The sequence below is a fragment of the Sarcophilus harrisii genome, chromosome 2, assembly GCF_902635505.1.
Source record: "Sarcophilus harrisii chromosome 2, mSarHar1.11, whole genome shotgun sequence".
Taxonomy (NCBI): domain Eukaryota; kingdom Metazoa; phylum Chordata; class Mammalia; order Dasyuromorphia; family Dasyuridae; genus Sarcophilus; species Sarcophilus harrisii.
In genome coordinates, this window is record NC_045427.1 from 612383589 (window position 1) to 612401862 (window position 18274).

The following is an 18274-nucleotide window of genomic DNA, read 5'->3' on the forward strand; positions in this document are numbered from 1 at the left end:
CTAATTTCCCTAACAAGGAAGCCAATAACATTAAGATCAAGCTTGGAGTGGGTGTGTATAATTGGCTCATTTTCACAACACCTTAGAAAGTGGGTGGCAAACCTAATCCTGGCTTTGTCAGAAAATCAGAAGTCAAAAAGAAAAGGGATCTGCCCCTCCCTCAATACCTAATTAGAGGAGCTGGGAAGAGGATCTAAGCAATTCTAATTGGGGTACTGAGTCCCTGCTATGGAGAGTCATAATTCACCCTTTCTGTTATCAAGGAAGAACACATGCAACGTTCTCAAGAATAAGATACCCACCTCAGCCTCATCAAAGGTTAGGAGCAAGTCAGATGTCCCAGAAAGTATACCCCTTGACCCATCAATCAGATAATCTCGTGCTGGCACAGAGTAAGGATCTGCCTGAAGCATCTGGGCTGCCTGGACAAGCTTGGTGCAAGCATTTTCAACCCTGTATATAGAAAAATGGTACTTAATAATACTCTCTGACTGGTGCCAAGAGGAAGAACATGTGCAAATGCAAAATCATTCATTCTTTAATGCATGCTCAAAAAAAATAAGTTCTTCAGTCAAGTCTTTGCTCTTTTATTCATTCAACTAATAAATTTACTCATGTGCCATCTATTATGGCATACTGCTGTGCTAAGACCTAGTTCAATTAGTGTTACTTAACTGCCCTCCCCAAAAAAACAAAAAGAAATCAATAAACTGAATTTTCAGTTTTGTTTTTATACCCCATATACATACAACCTGGTTAAGATATAGCACAAATGAGTCATGTCCTTGAAATGACCAAGAGTTTTTAAATAAGGAAATTTGAAGGAGGTGATCAAAACATAGTGATATTTAATACTTATATGTAGGAAGAAAAAAATAAGTGTAGCTATTAAGGGAAAAGTAAGAGGTTAGAATCATAAATTTCTAACTAACCTACTAAATGGACATTTTAGAAAAGTCCTTTATGTCTGCCTTATTAATGCAATTATTATTATCATGAGTAGCTAAACAAGTCAGGCAAAATATACAAATGATAGAGAACAAAAACAAGTTAATTCAACTGAGGAATTCAAAGCATATTAACTGAAAATCAATTTTTCGGTATTCTTTTAACATAACTGTCTTTATGTAAAGTCAGTGTGCATATTCTTTTATTTCTGCTTTTTTTTTCTCTGCATCATTTCACATGAATCTTCCCATATTTCTTTGATTTTCTAATTTTCATCACTTGGTATGGAAAAATAATATTACTTTATATCAGAATTCCATAATAGCTCAATTAAAAGCACAAATTGGGGGAGGGTCTTGGCAAGACTGGAACAAGGGAGGATAGAATAAGGGATAATGTTGGAAGGATCTGAGGTAAAAAAAAAAATTGGGGGAAAGAAGCTCATAAGTGACAGTTTATTTTCTGTCCAATTATATTATGACATCATTAAAATATTTGTAAAAGACAAAAGAACTACTGAGAAGAATGCTATAAAAACCCAACTCCATGGAAGTCAGATATGAGCAAGTATATAAGGCATTCATATTTTGGGACCTCTTCTCTACAAAAATTCTGTCAGGGTACATACTTGTGCTTTTACACTACCACACCAATCATGATTACTCATCTAAATAGTGCTTTGAATTAAAAGTAAGGCTAATTTGGAACTATGCCCACAAGGCAAAACTTTGATCCAGCAATACCATTACTAGGTTTATATCCCAAAAACATCCCCCCCCAAAGGGAAAAGGAACCAAATATACAAAGATATTATAGAACCTCTTTTTGTGGTGAGAAAAAATTGGGAATTGAGGGGATGCCCATCAACTAGGGAATGGCTATATAAGTTATGGTATATGAACATAATAGAACACTATTATTTCATAAGAAAAGCAAGCTTATTTCAGAAAAATCTGGAAAGATTTACATGCCCCGATGCTACGTGAATTGAGCAGAGCCAGAACATTGTACACAGTAACAACATTGTGAGATGTTGTGAGATGATCAACTATGATAGACTTAGCTCCTCTCAGCAAAGACTTGAGATGGAAAATGCCATTCACATCCAGAGAAAGAACTATGGCGTCTGAATGTAGATTAAATTCACTACTTTTTTCTGTTTTTCTGTTTTTTCTTTCTTGTGGTTTTTCCCATATGTTTTGATTCTTCTTTCACAACATGACTAATGTGGAAACTTGTTTAACATGATTGAATATGTATAATCTATATCAGATTGTTTTCTATCTTGGAGGGGAAGGGGAAAGAGGAAGAAAAATTTGGAACTCAAAATAGTACAAAACTGAATATTGAAAACTATCTTCACATATAATTGGAAAAAATAAGTACCCTCCAAAAAGAAGAAAATTCTAAAAAGGAAGCAAGAAAGAACACTAATTAAAAGCGAGGGAGTTAAATTAAATTGCAGTACAAAAGAGAAGAGAGGAAAGAAAAAGAAAAGAAGAAATAGGTGTAAGAGAACACTTCTTGCTGAAATTACTCTGGTTACTTCCCCAACACCATTACCGGCCCTACTTACCAACACTTTCAAGCAGAACTATTCTTTTTTTTTCAAGCAGAATTATTCTTGACAAAACTGTGAAGTGAATGAAAACTGTCTTGGGAACCTCCCTACCTCTTCTTTTAGAATTCTCTTTTCACTTGTAGCCTTCTCCTCCCTGCTCTGGAAACAAAAGTTTCCATTCTCTTTTTTATCAAAACCTGAATCCAAGTTTTGAAAAGGATCCGATGAATTCATTCACACAAAAAATATTTATGTAACAGAGAAGGATTAATGTGTCATCCTTTGAAGTACTGGGAATGGAGTTCAGATGGATTTTGAGACCCTCATACCTGGTAAGCAGATCTTTAAATCGTTCCACTCTTGAATGGGCTCCCTATTTATTAGCCTATTCTTACTCAGAAAGATCCTACAACTATAGGATCACAGAATTGAGTTGGAAGAAACCTTAGAGATCATCTATTTCAATATATTCATTTCATAAATAAGGAAAGTGAGACTCAGACATCCTATCCATTTTTTACAGGCAGTAAAAAATAGAATCCAAATAGGAACCAAGCCCTGGGACTCTAGAGCCAGAATTCTTTACACTGTATCAATCTCTACTTCATATGTAATCCTTAATCAATCAAGGAGCATTAATTAAGCATCTCCTAAGGCAATGGGTTTACAGAGACAGAAATGAAACTGTTTCTGCCATCCACTAGGTCATATTCTCTCAAGGGAATTGTTACTAAAAAATATGCCCCCCAAAATAACAATGTAACTTAGAGGAGAAAACTACCAGCAGTTTAGAGGAACAAGAAAGCTTTCATGGAAATCGTGGCACTGAAGCTGAGTTTGAGGGAAGAAAAAAAAACTGAAAACACACCAAGGGATTCTAAGAGGTTGATATGGAGAGAAAACTTTTCCCCTATGGTAGGTAACCAGTGAAAATCACAAAGACAAAAGAGAGTTGTTTCTTGCATGGGGAACAGCAGGAAGGTCAGTTTAGCTGCAATGAAAAGTATACGATGGGGAATCATTGACAGTAAAGTCAGAGTTGTAGACAGGAGCCAAGTTGAAAAAGGACTTCAAGAGGTAACTGGGTACCAGTGACATTCATAGTAAAGCAACATGGTCAGATCTGTGCTTTAACAGATGAATAGAGAATAGCTTATAAAGGGAAAAGATGAGGCAGGGAGACTAATTATACCTACCTTAAATTTAAAGAAAATAAATAATACTGATAAATATCTTTTCTTTATTAAAGCCTTTTCTTTTCAAAACATATGCATGGATAATTTTTCAACACTGACCCTTATAAAATCTTGTGTACCAAATTTTTCCCACCCTTTCCCCCACCCTCTCCCCTAGATGGCAAGTAATCCAATATATGTTAAACATGTGTGATTCTTCTATACATATTTCTACAATTATACTGATAAATATCTTAAATAAAAAAATTTAAAGTTAGGAGTTTGAACATAAAATTATATTCTCTCATTGAGAAGCAGCATAAAATTTGAAAAAGGACTGGTGCTTAAATCAACCTGAGTTCTAAGTAAGATCTGGGATATGACCCTTAACCTCACAGAATCTTGGTTTCTTCAGTTGGAAAATGGGGACAACAGTACTTCTATTTTCTAGCTCAGAGAAGTCAAACTCAAGGCCCAGGGCAAAAGCAGCTTCAGAGTGACCCAGACAGTTAAATTGTAACTGGAAAATGATTAACAAAATTAAAGTTGTTATCTGTCTTTCCTTTTTGAAGAGACCAATGACATCGCAGATGATGTCTTGACTTGTATATGAATTTGATTTAAATGAGACAGAGCTGGGAAAAGTCATCAGTCTCATTTTTCTTCTGAAATCATCAAATTCCAGTGGGTAGGACAAGCATCAAGACAAAAATAAACATATAACATAATGTTAATGTGGTGTTCTAAGTCAATATGCTGTTGAAAGAAATACTAATGAATAGTTTAATGACCTCTTTTCTATTTGAATTTGAGACCCCTGATGTAGCTCCTAGGTCTGCTGTGAACAAAACAATATATATATTACTTCTCGTCCTCTGGCACTGTATTCTTTCCATTTAGTATTTTCTTATTTTAAAAGAAAGATTTAAATCATTCTGTTAGTATCCATAGTACCAATCAAAATACTTGACTCCAGAAGAAGATATTATTTCTGAGAAAGGTCAAAGATCCTGGCCTATTAGTCATCTGGAAATCTGAGCTAGAGCCACCCCCACAGTTATGATTCACAGAAGTGGTGGCTGGCAAGTTAGTCTCTAATACATTTAAAATTTATAGAAATGAGGCACCCATGTATTTGGGAACATGCTGAGTGTACACTAGATAGGCTCTGAGTGAGGTCACCACGTAGCAAGTGTACAACACAATCAACAGGACAGAGAGTAACAGTAAAATAAATAAAACACAATGTCCCAGCCTGCTTGCTCTCAAACTTAAAAGATACCACTGGCTTCCTCAGTGAATAGCTTCCTGATCTATTCAAGCTGTATGGTACACTGCAAAGAGACCTTCTCATTCTATTAATGTCACACAGTGATAGTGGAAAGACCTGTATGTGTACACTTAGAAATAGAATTAAAAAACCAGTGAGTCATACTGAAAGCATCCCAAACCACATAAGGGCACAACTCATTCCTCCTTGCCAAGGCAAGTACGTGGTGATAGAGACCTAATAAAAAATAAAATCAAAATTCACCAAAAAAAAAAAAAAAAAAAAAAAAAAAAAAAAACCCCACCAAAAAACAAAACCCAAAATGCTAATTGATTTATTTTAAATTGGTGAATATAAAGTCAACTCTAAGGAGAGATGTAGGTTAGAACTCTATTTAAGCTAAGGAAACCACAGGAAGGGCAGGAAACAATATTTCTAAGGAGAGAGTCACTAAATGGTAAATTATTTGACCACATCAACCTATGAAACAAACAAAACACAAAATGAGTTTCCATCTTTTGTGATCCCCTTCAGTGTTAGAAGAGGGGAGATAGAAGGTTCTAAGAATCACACCATTTTTAGACTATAAATGAATATTTGCTTGCTTTACTGAGGGAGCTCTCAATGTGAAATTCCAATCTAGTGACTAACCAGCCTACATACTACTGAAGGAACTGAATTCTATCAATTTTGACATTTTAACTATTAATGAAACCCAGAATATAAAATAAAGCTGCAGTTAAATGGAAAGAGGACCAAACAAAGAAACTGGCAAAAATGATTTTCTTGAGCTTCCATGGACAATAGAAAACAGGAGGCACTTGATCATCACATAGTACAAGATTCTAGATAACAGCAAAAAGGCCAGCATGAAGATAATTGTAGCTTCTGCAAAAACATCTGTTGCAAAGGCTAGAGAAGTAATTCTAGAAAGAACTTCATCATAACCTCCATAATTAAATCAACATGTTTTTAAATATTCAATTACTTCACTGGAAAGAGAAAAAGTTGAAAAATATATTTGATGAAAGTATGGTTCAGGAGTTAAAAAAAAAAAAAAAAAAAAAAAAAAAGAGTGGCAAAAGACCTGTAGTCTATATAGAAACCTCCTTCCCATATTTTCAAAATGCTCACTTAAATAAAGTTGAGGAGTAAGGAAAAGGAAGAGCTGAAACACACTGGACTCAATGAATAAAGGATAACATCACAAAAAAATCAAGTCAATTTTATTCTAATATACAGGAAATGAATGGTTATCTAGCTGCTGTTGTGAACAAATCTATTGTCTATAAACAATTGACTTTTTTTTTCTGGTTACAAATGCATATTAACTTTTAAAATACACATTTCTTTATGAATCATATTGGGAGAGAAAAATCAGAACAAAGAGGGAGAGAGAAAAAAAAACAGGAAATGATTTTTATTTGATTTACATTCAATATCATAGTTCTCTCTCTAGATGCAGATGGCATTCTCCATCCAAAGTTTATTGGGCTTGCTTTGAATCACTGAACCATTGAGAAGAACTAAGTCTTTCATAGTTGATCATCGCACAATCTTGCTGTTACTGTGTACAATGTATTCCTGGCTCTACTTGTTTCACTCAGTATCAGCTCATCATTTTTTTTTTTTTTTAACAAAATCAGAATATTCCATTACACACAATTTATTCAGCTATTCCCCAATTGATAGGCCTCTACTCATTTTCCAATTTTTCACCACCACAAAAAGAACTTCTACAAACATTTTTGCATATGTGGGTCCTTTTCCCTCCTTTATGATTTCCTTGGGATACAAACCCAGTAATGACACTGCTGGGTCCAAGGGTATGTCTAGTTTTATAACCTTTGGGCATAGTTCTAAATTGCTCTCCAGAATGGTTGGATCATTTCACGACTCCACCAGCAATGCATTAGTGTCCCAGTTTTCCTACATCCTCTCCAACATTTATCATTATCTTTTCCTGTCATTTTAGTCAATCTGAGAGGTATGAGGTGTAAATCACTAACTTAATAAAGGACCAAAATCAAAACCAAACAAAGGGGGGAAAATCAGAATTTATGGCAATTCTTCAAGATATTAACAAACTCTTGTTACTGACAATAGAAAATGATAAAAATATGAGTACTGACATGCAAACTCACCATTTCTTAATTCTAACCAATATAACTCAATAGCTATAATTAAAAGACAAAACAACCTAGAGACTGCTTTAACCAGGGGAGACATTTGATCTTCATAAGCTCAAAGAGATGGCAACAAAAAGAAATGCCAGTCTACGGTATAAACTCATCTGCAAAATCAGTAGATAAAACATTGGATTTAATCAAAAAACCTATACTCAAATTCTACACTTTGCCATTTAAAACTGGGTGAGCATAAGATTGTCACTGAGCTTGTCAGTGTCTCAGTTTGCTCATATGCAAAATGAAAACAAAGAGCCAGCCATAGAATCTACCTCAAAGAGTTATGAAGATGAAAATGGAATATATATATATATATATATATATATATATATATATATATGACCTATGTAGCTATATACACATATATGTATGCAGTATATGCATAGTTATATACATACATTACATATGTATGCACATGCACACACTCATGTACACACATACACACAGTGCTTTGCTAAGTGTTATCAAACAAGCCATTATCATGAATATTTTTGCCTTAAATACATATGGCTCTTTGTAGTTTTTACAATTTAGAGAATTATGTGATCATTTGTATCTTTTTGCAAATACTCTGAGATCTGGAGAATAATCTCTATTCTTCACTTAATTTTACATGTGTAGAAACAATCTAAGAATTTCAAAACTCTCAAATAAGTTGCTAAATGAGTCTGATAGGTGAGGCATCAGAGCCTCCTGGGAAAAACCCTGGCTTGAGCACAAGGGAGCAGGGCCTGCATCTGGTTCTGGGTCCTTACCAAAGTGGGTGATCTTGCACAAGCCCCATCGTCTCTCTGGGTTTCATTTTCCTCATTTGTAAAAGAAAGGGGATGGATGTGATTTCTGCTGGTCCCTTCTGACTCTAAATACCATCATCATTCTTTGAAAATATTTAAGGAAAAAGTCAACAATGATCTGCAAGATCAGTAATGTTGAAAGCAGAGAGGTGGATCTATGTGACCTCAAATCATCTACATCAGAGGTATGTATCAAACATGTGGTCAAACATTCCCAACTGCAGCCTGAACTGTATTAAAATGTAACTTGGCAATATTGAATAAAAAATAAAACTACATTGGAACACAGATAATGTTAATATGCAGTTTTCTAAGGTAATATGCTGCCAGCAGAGGCCCTGACTTGTGGTTTAGTGGTCCTATTTCTATTTGAGTTTGACACCACTCTTCTACATGATCCAAAAGATTTTTTTAAATTAAAACTACCTTTTATTTTTCAAAACATATGCATGGACAATTCTTCAACATTAGCCCTTGCAAAACCTTGTATTCCAATTTCCCCCCCTTTCCCCCACGTCCTTCCCTAGGTGGCAAGTAATCCAATATGTTAAACAAAGTAGAAATGTTAAATCCAATATATGCATACATAATTATACAATTATTGTGCTGCATAAGAAAAATCAAATCAAATTTGTTGAGAGAGAGAGAGAGAGAGAGAGAGAGAGAAGCAAAATAAAATGCAAGCAAACAAAAAAAGTGAAAATGCTATGTTGTGAACCACATTCAGTTCCCACAGTTCTCTCTCCGGATGTAGATGGCTCTCTTCATCACTGAAGAGTTGGAACTGGTTTGAATCATCTCATTGTTGAAGAGAGCCAAGTCCATCAGAATTAACTGATCATTGTATAATCTTCTTGTTACTGTATACAATGATCTCCTGGTTTTGCTCATTTCACTTTGCATCAGTTCATGTAAGCAAGACATAAGATTTTAACTACCGTAATCTACAGAATTTTAAACATTTTAATGGCTTGATGAACAAGGATTTGGCCATTTATTCTCACAACTAACAATGGGTTTTGTGGATTCTTGTGTAGGTTTTCCCATAAAGCCTCCATTGAAAATTTATACAACATTCTGGAGGCTTTCCTCTATATCCTTTTAAGTTACATAGGAACCAATTTTCTCCAACTTTTCTTTTTTTGAATTATCAACCAAATGATGAGTTTAAAAGTCTTCCTCCAAATCCTTCTGCATTTCATAGGAATGAAATGTCTCTAGGCTTTTTTTCTCTAGAAACTCAATTAATAAATTTAAAAATCGCCACCAAAGTTTCTTTTTTAAAATGAAGGGTAAAAGAAATAAGCCAGAAATGATTTCAACATCAGGTTGCTTAGACATGTTCTCCAAGTTGTTAAGATCATTCAGAGTTCACCAGAGGGAAGATCCTGTTTAAAATATCACAAATTGTTTGATTTGGGGAAGTTTGTGAAAAGCAATAGCATCCAACTGGGCTCAATGTGGAAAGCTCAAAGGTGAGCTATTTAAAGCCGGAGAGCTTGCTCCAGGTCAAAAAATGCAGAGAAACAGCTGTCAAACATGAATGAATATTTAAGAAAAACTTGGCCATAAGTATTTGAGAACAGTATCTTTTATTATGCCAGTAACAGAAAAGGTCATAGGTTCACATAAAACACACACACACACTCTTACACTTCTTTCTGTATACAGTTAAGTACCAGTGCTTATGGCAGCCATGATAATGAATTCTAAATAAAGATACTCCCTTGTCTTTTATAAAAACCTACAAGAGAATTTTAAAATGTGAATTTTGCTACAAACAATTTCAAGTATTTAGGGGATTTGTTTATTCGCTTGAGAACTTATGATTTCATTGAAAGAAGAAAAAGATAATTACAGGAGACTTAAGAAATGTAAAAAAACTGGCTATTATTTCAAGTCCAATTAAAGCCAAAACAAATATGCTTAGAAGGTTCTCTTAACAAGAGATTAAGAATGGAAGTATTATAGTTCAAGATTATTGTGTTAAGATATAAACAAAAACTAAAAATCTGAACTAGGCCTGTCACCTGGAAATGTGATTAATGTATGGCATCATTCAATAATAACATACTACATAAATGTAAACATAAAGAACATTCAGTAATATTATTTATCAAACCAGCAGAACAATCCAAGACAGAATGGACTCAAATTGTTTAGAGGAATAGCAAGGCTAAAAATGAAAGCATTTTACAGTCTAAAATAGTAATATAATTGGCTAGACAAACAGTATTTTGAGCTAATGCATTTTAATAGGAGTGGTATTTCAGGCCCAGAGAACAACACGAGCAAAGGTGGAGAAGTAAAGGGCATGCTTGGGGAAGAATAAATCTGTGAGAAAGAAAGTAGTTGGAAATAAACTGGAATTGCAGGTTCAAACTAGAGGCAAGGCAGGATGCTACTTGGGCCCAGCACACAAGGGGGTGTGGGATTCTTCCTCAGATTATTTTTACTTTTAATGCCACAAAACCTTTTTCTGTGAGGCATTTATTTTATGATGTCAAAGTATTTATTTTACGATAAGGTAAGCTGCATAGATAGGGCAATGCGAAATTTCAAAGCCTTCAGTGGAAAAACAAAGGGGGAGCACAATAGTAAAGTCTTATCTAAGACACACAAATGGTGGATCTGGTTGAAGCCAAACTGGAAAATCTTGAAAGCCAAACTACTTATACTTTATTCTACAGTTAATGGAAGCCATTGAACAGATCTGAATATGGAGTACTTCGATTGTAACTCTTTGTTACACTGGCAGAGATGTGCAAGATGGATGGATGGATGGATGGATGGAAGGAGGGAGGGAGAAGGAACAGAAAGGTAAAGAGAGCCAGAATGAGAGAGGAAAACCTGAAAAAAGATCATGACAATTGGAATGGAAAAAAAAGTGAAAAAAGTTGTGAAAGAAATTACAGAGAGAATTAATAAGACTTGATTGCTGATTATATCAAGGGAATATAAGGCAATTCAGCAGATGGGAACATGGGAGGAGGTCCATGAAGGCAGAATCAAAGGGAAAAGGTAAAAAGAGGTGAAAGATATGATAGATAGACCCATAGATAGATTTCTGCTTGATACTCTCAGGATTGCCAATGGTAACTGGCAAAGATAACAGAGAAAAAGAAAAATGACAAATAGCTGAGGGATTGTGGGAAAACAAGAAAATCAATGCACTATCAGAGCAATAAGTTGATCTAGCCATTCTGAAAAGCAATTTGAAACTACGTTCAAATAGAAAGCAAATTGCCCAATACCCGTTGATCTAGCTATATCAGTACTAGATCCATGTCAAAAAGGGATCAAAGAAAGAAAAAAAGACCCCTTTTGTATAAGTACAACAATAATTATGTAACAGCTTTTTCCATGGAAACTAAAGGGTTGCCTTCCGGTTGGGAAATGGATAAATAATGATATGTAAGGAGATATAATTTAATTATAAGAATTTATGAAACAGGTAATATCAGAGGAAACCGAGGGAAACTTCGATATAAACTGATGTAGAATGAAGTGAACCCAACCAGAAGGATAATTTTAAAAACTTTAAAATTTTGAAAAATAACAATGATAAACCATAACTCCAGAAGGCGAGCCTACTCACCTCTTGCTAGAAATGTGACAGATTTAAAATGAAAAACAAGCCACACATTTTTTGGATATGGCCAATATGTATTTTGTTTTGCTGGACTGTATTTATTATGAAAGTTTTCTTTCTTTCTTTCGTTCTTTCTTTCTTTTTTTTTTTGGCGGGCAGCTGGTAGAAGAAGATAATAAATTCTTAGAAAAATTACAAGATCACAGTCTATAGAAGTCAGACCTGTGCCTTACAGTGATTATTTATTAGCAATAAAGTGAAAGATGGAATGGAAAGGGAAGGGACTAAGGGTAGAAAAACCAATTGGGAGTCTCTCACAAAATACTAGAGGAAAGTTTATAAGAATCTGACCAATAGTGACAAACACAAGGGAACTAAAGAGTAATATTATGGAAGTAAAATTGAAAAGACTTACAACTATTTGGATGTTGGAAGAAGGGGTACCAAAGGCCAGGAAAAGAGTCAAGAAGACCGTCCATCAGAATGACTAAGAGAATGGTAATGCTCCTAAAAGAGGTCAATAAGTCTGGAGGAAAGATGGGGGTAGGACAAAAGAGAATGTGTTCTGGTTTTGACATGTTAAGCTTGGGAAGACTATAGGATATCAAGCAAAATAGCCCAATATGGAAAATATGTAGTTAAGGAGAGAGATCAGGAAGATCTGGAAAAGTGATAACTGAACCAAGGAGATCTGAAGGGATCATCAAGGAAGAAAATGCAGAAAGAAAACAAGAGAAACTAAGAGTAACACTGAAGAAGAGATGATGATCTAGCAAAGGAGAGTAAAAAGAAGCAGAGCAGTCAGAAAAGAGGGCCAAGAAAAAGCCATCGGGGAGGAAGATGAAATGGCCAATGAACAAGTTACAAAGTATTTATTAAGTGTTTACAATGTGCCAGACACAAGTTAAGGACTGGGAATACAAAGAAAGGAAAAAAATAGTTCCTAAGTTCAAGGAGCTTCCATTCTAATAGGGAGAGAAGTCAAGAAGGATGAGACCTTTGATTTAGCAATCAAGAGATCATTTCTACCCTTGAAGAGCATTGTTTTAGCTTATCATTTGCCTAATAAGTAAGAAAGTTGAGGTAGTGGTACTTATTATCTCCATTTGTTCACTTACCTAACAACCCTCTGTAAAATGGTTTCTGACCTCATTCCAAAATCACCAGTGATTTCTTAATTTCCAAATCCAATGGTTTCATCTTCCCAGCCCTCTCTGCTGAACTGAACAGCTAATCATGTCTCTTCCTCCAGTCTGTCCCCTTATTATGGATGTACTTAAGGTCTCTGCCCTGGGCCATCTCTTTTCTCTCTCCACTCTTTCAGTGACTTTATTAAATTGAATCATCATCTACTTGCAGATAAGACCCAGAGAAGTGAGCAGCAGTGCAATGTGGCAGATGAAGAGCTGGTCTCCAAACTAGGAACATTTGGGTTCAAGTCTTATCTCCGACCTATGAATTTAGGTTAAATCGATTTTTCCTAAAGTAAGATAATAATAGTCATAGTCTGGAGTCTAATTTTAAGATATAAGTATATCTTTCAGGGTTTCTTTGCATCCATCCCTCCCTCCCTCTCTCTCTCTCTCAATTAACAAGGATTTACTTTCTCTCCTCCCAAACTCCCCCTCCTAAAAAAAATAAAACAAAACCATTTCAACAATTAGCAAAAGAAAATCCCACAATAGCCATGTTCAAAAATAGTGTCTCATTCTGCATCTTGAGTCCTTCACTTCTTTGTCAGGAGGTCAGTAGCATTCTTCATCATCAACATTTTTTTCATGACCAGTGCCCTGGAATTATGGTTTCAGTGTCTTGCATATACATGGCTTGTCATTGCACTGATCAAAGTTCTTAACAAAGTTGTTATTCTTTATACTTGCTATTGCAATTGCACAAATTGTTCCCGAGGTTCTGCTCACTTCACTCTGCATCAGTTCATACATAAATTCCCAAGTTTCTGAAACAATCCCTTCTATTATTTCTCTGGCATACATATATACACATCTGACAGTCTCAAAGGGATACTTCCATGTCCAGTCTTTGCAATCGTTACCATTTTCCTGGAGGTATTTATTAGGTTGGAAGTAACACAGTAACCTTTCAATGCCATCTGAAATTTTTAACTCAATGAATGACAGAGACACATATACTTAAGGATTTTGCAGAACATTTTTAGGGTACAAAACAATTTTAAAACTCTGCAAAAAGACCTGCAAATGGTCACTGACCCTGGACATGCAGTTTAATGAAGTGTTTCTTCATTTGTAATATTTTGGTCAGAAAATGCAAGTCTCTTACAACACAAGTTTTTGTTATATAAATAAAAACATGTTCATTGTGAGGGAAGATAAAAAGGCAGACTGATGCAAAATGAATGATATCTCCTTCATGAAGCTTTCTCTGATCTTCCCCCTTGCTCCCTTCCAAGCCAAAAGTAAGCCATTCCCCTTACTTCCACCTTTTATTACACTTCCAACTTCTCCTATGGGAAAATCACATTCTGCTTTGTATTGTGACTCTGAACGTTATCTTTGCCACTAGATTATAAACTCCTTGAGAACAGGAACTATCTTATTCATCTTCACATCCTCCTCTAGGACAACCTCCCCCCCCCAGACCAATCAATAATTGTTCAGCTGAATTAAATTGTATAATATATTAGATTCCAACAGTCATTTTTTTAAAATTACTAAGCTGTCAGTACAGCATATTAAAAAAAATAGAATCACAGAATTTTAGAACACAAGAGTTCTCTTAAGAAAGACCAACTAAAAAGCTTCATAGATGCATCAAAAGAATTCAGTGAAAACCAAAGATTTTTGTATCTTAGTTTCTGACACATGAAGAATAAAACTTTTTGCAAAAATGAAATAGTCTGAGTATGATACAGCAGAAGCGAATAAAAAATAAAATGAAATTCTAATTTATTACCAAAAAATTATGTATTATCTCCTCTCAACCCACGGAAATTGGGACTAAAGTCCAGAGTGTAAAAAACGATACATACATTCTTGATTTTAAGTCCTGACTCCAATGGGACAATAGAAAATCTGAATGCTACAAATTAGAATCAAAGGGTAAATTTAACCAACATAAAGCTCTCATACATCTCCAAAGCTTCAGTCAGTTTTGCTAGCTATGTCTAAAACAAAGCAGACTATCTGCAAAAGCATTTCTTCTAGGATTCATGTTCACTCATGACGCCAAGTGGGATTTTGGAAGCGTCAGATATGAAAAGCAAAACTCGGAGATAATCATGAATGGTAAAAATGTTAATGACGGAAATCAAACCTGAGAATCAAAAGGAGAAGTTATGACTCCTATTTTTGACACAACACTGACTAAAGGGACTTTTTACTTCTTAGGTCAATTATTTTTACCTCCCAAGAATACCATGAGTGAAGCTTCTGCTTAGTAAAAGTATTTATTTAGCCCATAGTAGAATTTTGATTCACTCACTTAATAAATGCTGGCGGCATATCTCTCTTTAAAATTTGATCCTCGGTTGTCTGAACAGTCTCCTTTCCAACCTGAAAGAGGGGAAAAAAGAATGATAATTAACTCTTTATCTCTAGAATTCTAAATGCTCAGAAAATCTGACTATCACATACACATTCCATATGCAACATAAACATTTCTATCATCAATATGCCTCTTGACTCAAATAAAACTTCTACAAAATTGGTTAAAATTGTTAAACCTCCTCATAAAAGCAATTCCCATATAAACTTGACATGGAAGTGGGGGGAGAAGAGGAACTAGCATAAAAGCAATGATATCATTTCTTTGGTTAACTATATGGAATATTTAAGTTTAATAAGCAAATATCATAATGTGCCTCTAAATTAGTGAGTCAATGATATTCAATGTTTCTTGATTAGTCACATTAACCAAATTTTTATATGGATATTTAATTTTAAAATTATGCTGTTATTCCTTATAAGCTAAGTACAACTATCAACCAAGGTAACAACATGAATTTTAAAGTCACTGATTCCATAAACAATAAATCTAGATAATAACACAAACTATTAGAAGTCACAATAACCCAACTACATCATATCCATTAAACATATGATATCTAGAAGTTCACTATTCAAGAATATAATGACATAATATCCACGTAGGATTTGGATTCTACCTCTTATTATAAAGCACTGTGCAATAATAATAAAATATTACAAAACATAAACATCTTAATAAATAATTGAGTTAAAACACATTTAATGTAAAGTGAAACTTTTTTTTATGTTGTTATTAATCCCTGAACCAAATATTCCTTAAATCTGCCATTTAAACTAAATGGCCTAGTAAGGACTTTAAAGAGAAAAACAAAAGAAAGAAAAGAAAAAGAATATTTCTAACTATGAAAGCATTCATTTTAAAAACATCTTAAAATCATAATCAATAATTTTGGGGCACCAGAAAAAAGTTAATGTAAGTTAATGAATCCAAATCATTCTCTTCTAAGTTAACTGCTCAGAAATTGATGAGGAAAACACATATATTCCACTGTGTAATATCCATTGCTTCTATATACAATAGAGCTTTTGTGTCACAATAAAAGCCTTTCAAGTCAACAGCTGGTTCTCAAGAGTTGCCCAGACCAAAAGATGACACAATATTTCCCAATGTAGTGTTCACTCTATTTTTGTTGAAATAAACCACTCAAGAAGCCAAGGGCATTGACTTCATACACAAGTACTCACAACTAGACCAATCACTGATTAAATATAAGCACAGTAGACCAAGAAAGACCTGTATATATATAAATAATCTTTTAAATGAAAGAATACATATATACATATATATGAATATATACACATATATCACAAATTTCTCCCAAAATAGTCACTCAAATATTTGTTGATCTATTTAAAAAGTGATAAGACTCAAATATAAGAAAGATTAAAATTTTAAAAATTATAAAAGAACTGAAAAGCAAAATGGTCTAGTGGGCAGGGGGCAGGCTTGGAAGTCAAGACTTGAGATCATATTGTGCCTCTGAATCGCTGGTTATGTGACCAGGGACACCCAATCAATTCTCTAAAATTGAATGTTATAAGACAAGCTGCCCATTCAATGTGAGCTTCCAGGTTAGGAGTTCCCTATAGTAATGAACTCACAGGTATGGAACTTTAAAAAAAAACAAGAAAGAAAAGAAAAGAAAAGGAAAAAAAAACCAACTAACATTGAAATAAATTCTTTTACAAGTTTTCCAAAGGTCTACTGGCCCAACATGGGGAAGAAATGCATGATTTGATGGATGCATTATTACAGTGTTATGGATGCTCCCTCTACTAGGGCACATCTCCATTTTCCCATGCTCTCTCATCCTATGTGATTCTTACCCATGTTTTCTCATAAATCCTCCATGGAGAAGCTAGCTGCCCACCTTGTTCTTCCAATACTACTTACCCATGTACTCCTTGGGTTATCCAATATGCTCTCTTTCATTCTCACTGACCAACCTGCCTTCTTTTTCAGGTCTGATTTTCAGTATTCAACAGTGTGATTTCTCACACAGATTATTGTTGATATATTTCAGCCTACTCAAGCCAGGTATCTTCCCATTATCCCTTTGTTATTTGTAATTTTTAATTCCTGATTATTATAGTATATAGTTCCCTCATGGAATTGTTGTAAGGAAAATCCTTTTAAAAATTTAAAGCACTATATAAATGAGAATTATTATTATGATCCTTTTAATTTATTATTTATCTGTCTTTGGGAATGGGGTATGGTGGGAAAGAAGAAAGACTTACATTTTGAGATTATTTTACTTAGAGTACTTATTTAAGAAGGCTATTTAAAAAACAAGTTAAGTGCTAAACACTAAATTTGAGATAAATATTGTAGAATCCATTAGTACCTAATAATTCTAAGAATGTCTAAGATAAAAAAGAGCACTCTGTCTATTCTTAATGGATTTGGTCTACTGGTACATTAAATATAATGAATGAAGCTATCAAATGCCACATTTTAAATGGGAATATTTTGAAGAGGAGAATGTTTTATTAGGACATTTATTAGGAATTATTTATTAGCAATGTATTATTAGGAGTTTGGTACAAGTGAAGGAAGAAAAATAAATCCTGTGAGTGAATCTGCATTTTATAATAAACCTCTGACATCTTAAAATGGCAAATTGTAAAATAGTGTGTCTAGTTTAAGCAACACAATATTGTTTTAGGTAAACCAACTTTCTGTTTCATTTTCTTCTATACCTAAATGATTCTATTCTTCCCCCAAAAAATCAATTTCTCTCTCTTTCCCTCTCCATTTCCAAAGCAGGTTATAAACTTTCTATTTGGCCCTCAAAACTATCAAATGTAGCTACTCAGAGAACCAGGAAGGAGACATGAAGACCATCAAGTTTATGCTCCCAGTTTCAACAAGGACAAATCTAAAAAAATTTGAAGTTAGTATATTGGCAACTCATTCCACTTGAGACAATTTAGACTACTGGGAAATTATTCTTGATTTCTAACTGGCATTGTCCCTTTCAGTATGTTTTAAAATTTTTTTCTTAATAATCAGTCTAAAGTAGAAATGTAAAAAAGTGATGTCTGTGCAAATACCCTTGGGATGCTAATTTCTCTTCTTTTGACTTAAAGTTTTAAATGATGCCAAACCCTTTCATTTTTCCTTTTTATTTATTTATTTATTTTTTGGTCTAGAGGTCTACATCTGTGATTTTGTTGGTTCAGGAAACTGTTAATGAAACTCTCTCAACCAATTCAGATTA

General features: G+C 34.2%; 1 protein-coding gene across 2 annotated transcripts in view; it reads right to left on the bottom strand.

Annotated features, from left to right (window-relative positions):
• Positions 1 to 18274, bottom strand: part of VCL (vinculin) — a 103347-nt gene that overhangs the window by 44890 nt on the left and 40183 nt on the right. For both annotated transcript variants that reach the window (XM_031949468.1, XM_031949469.1), the window contains exons 2-3: positions 14986 to 15056; positions 303 to 453 (exon numbers count right to left, since the gene is read on the bottom strand). In XM_031949468.1, the coding sequence (XP_031805328.1) occupies positions 303 to 453; positions 14986 to 15056 (222 nt within the window). The remainder of the gene's footprint in view (positions 1 to 302; positions 454 to 14985; positions 15057 to 18274) is intronic.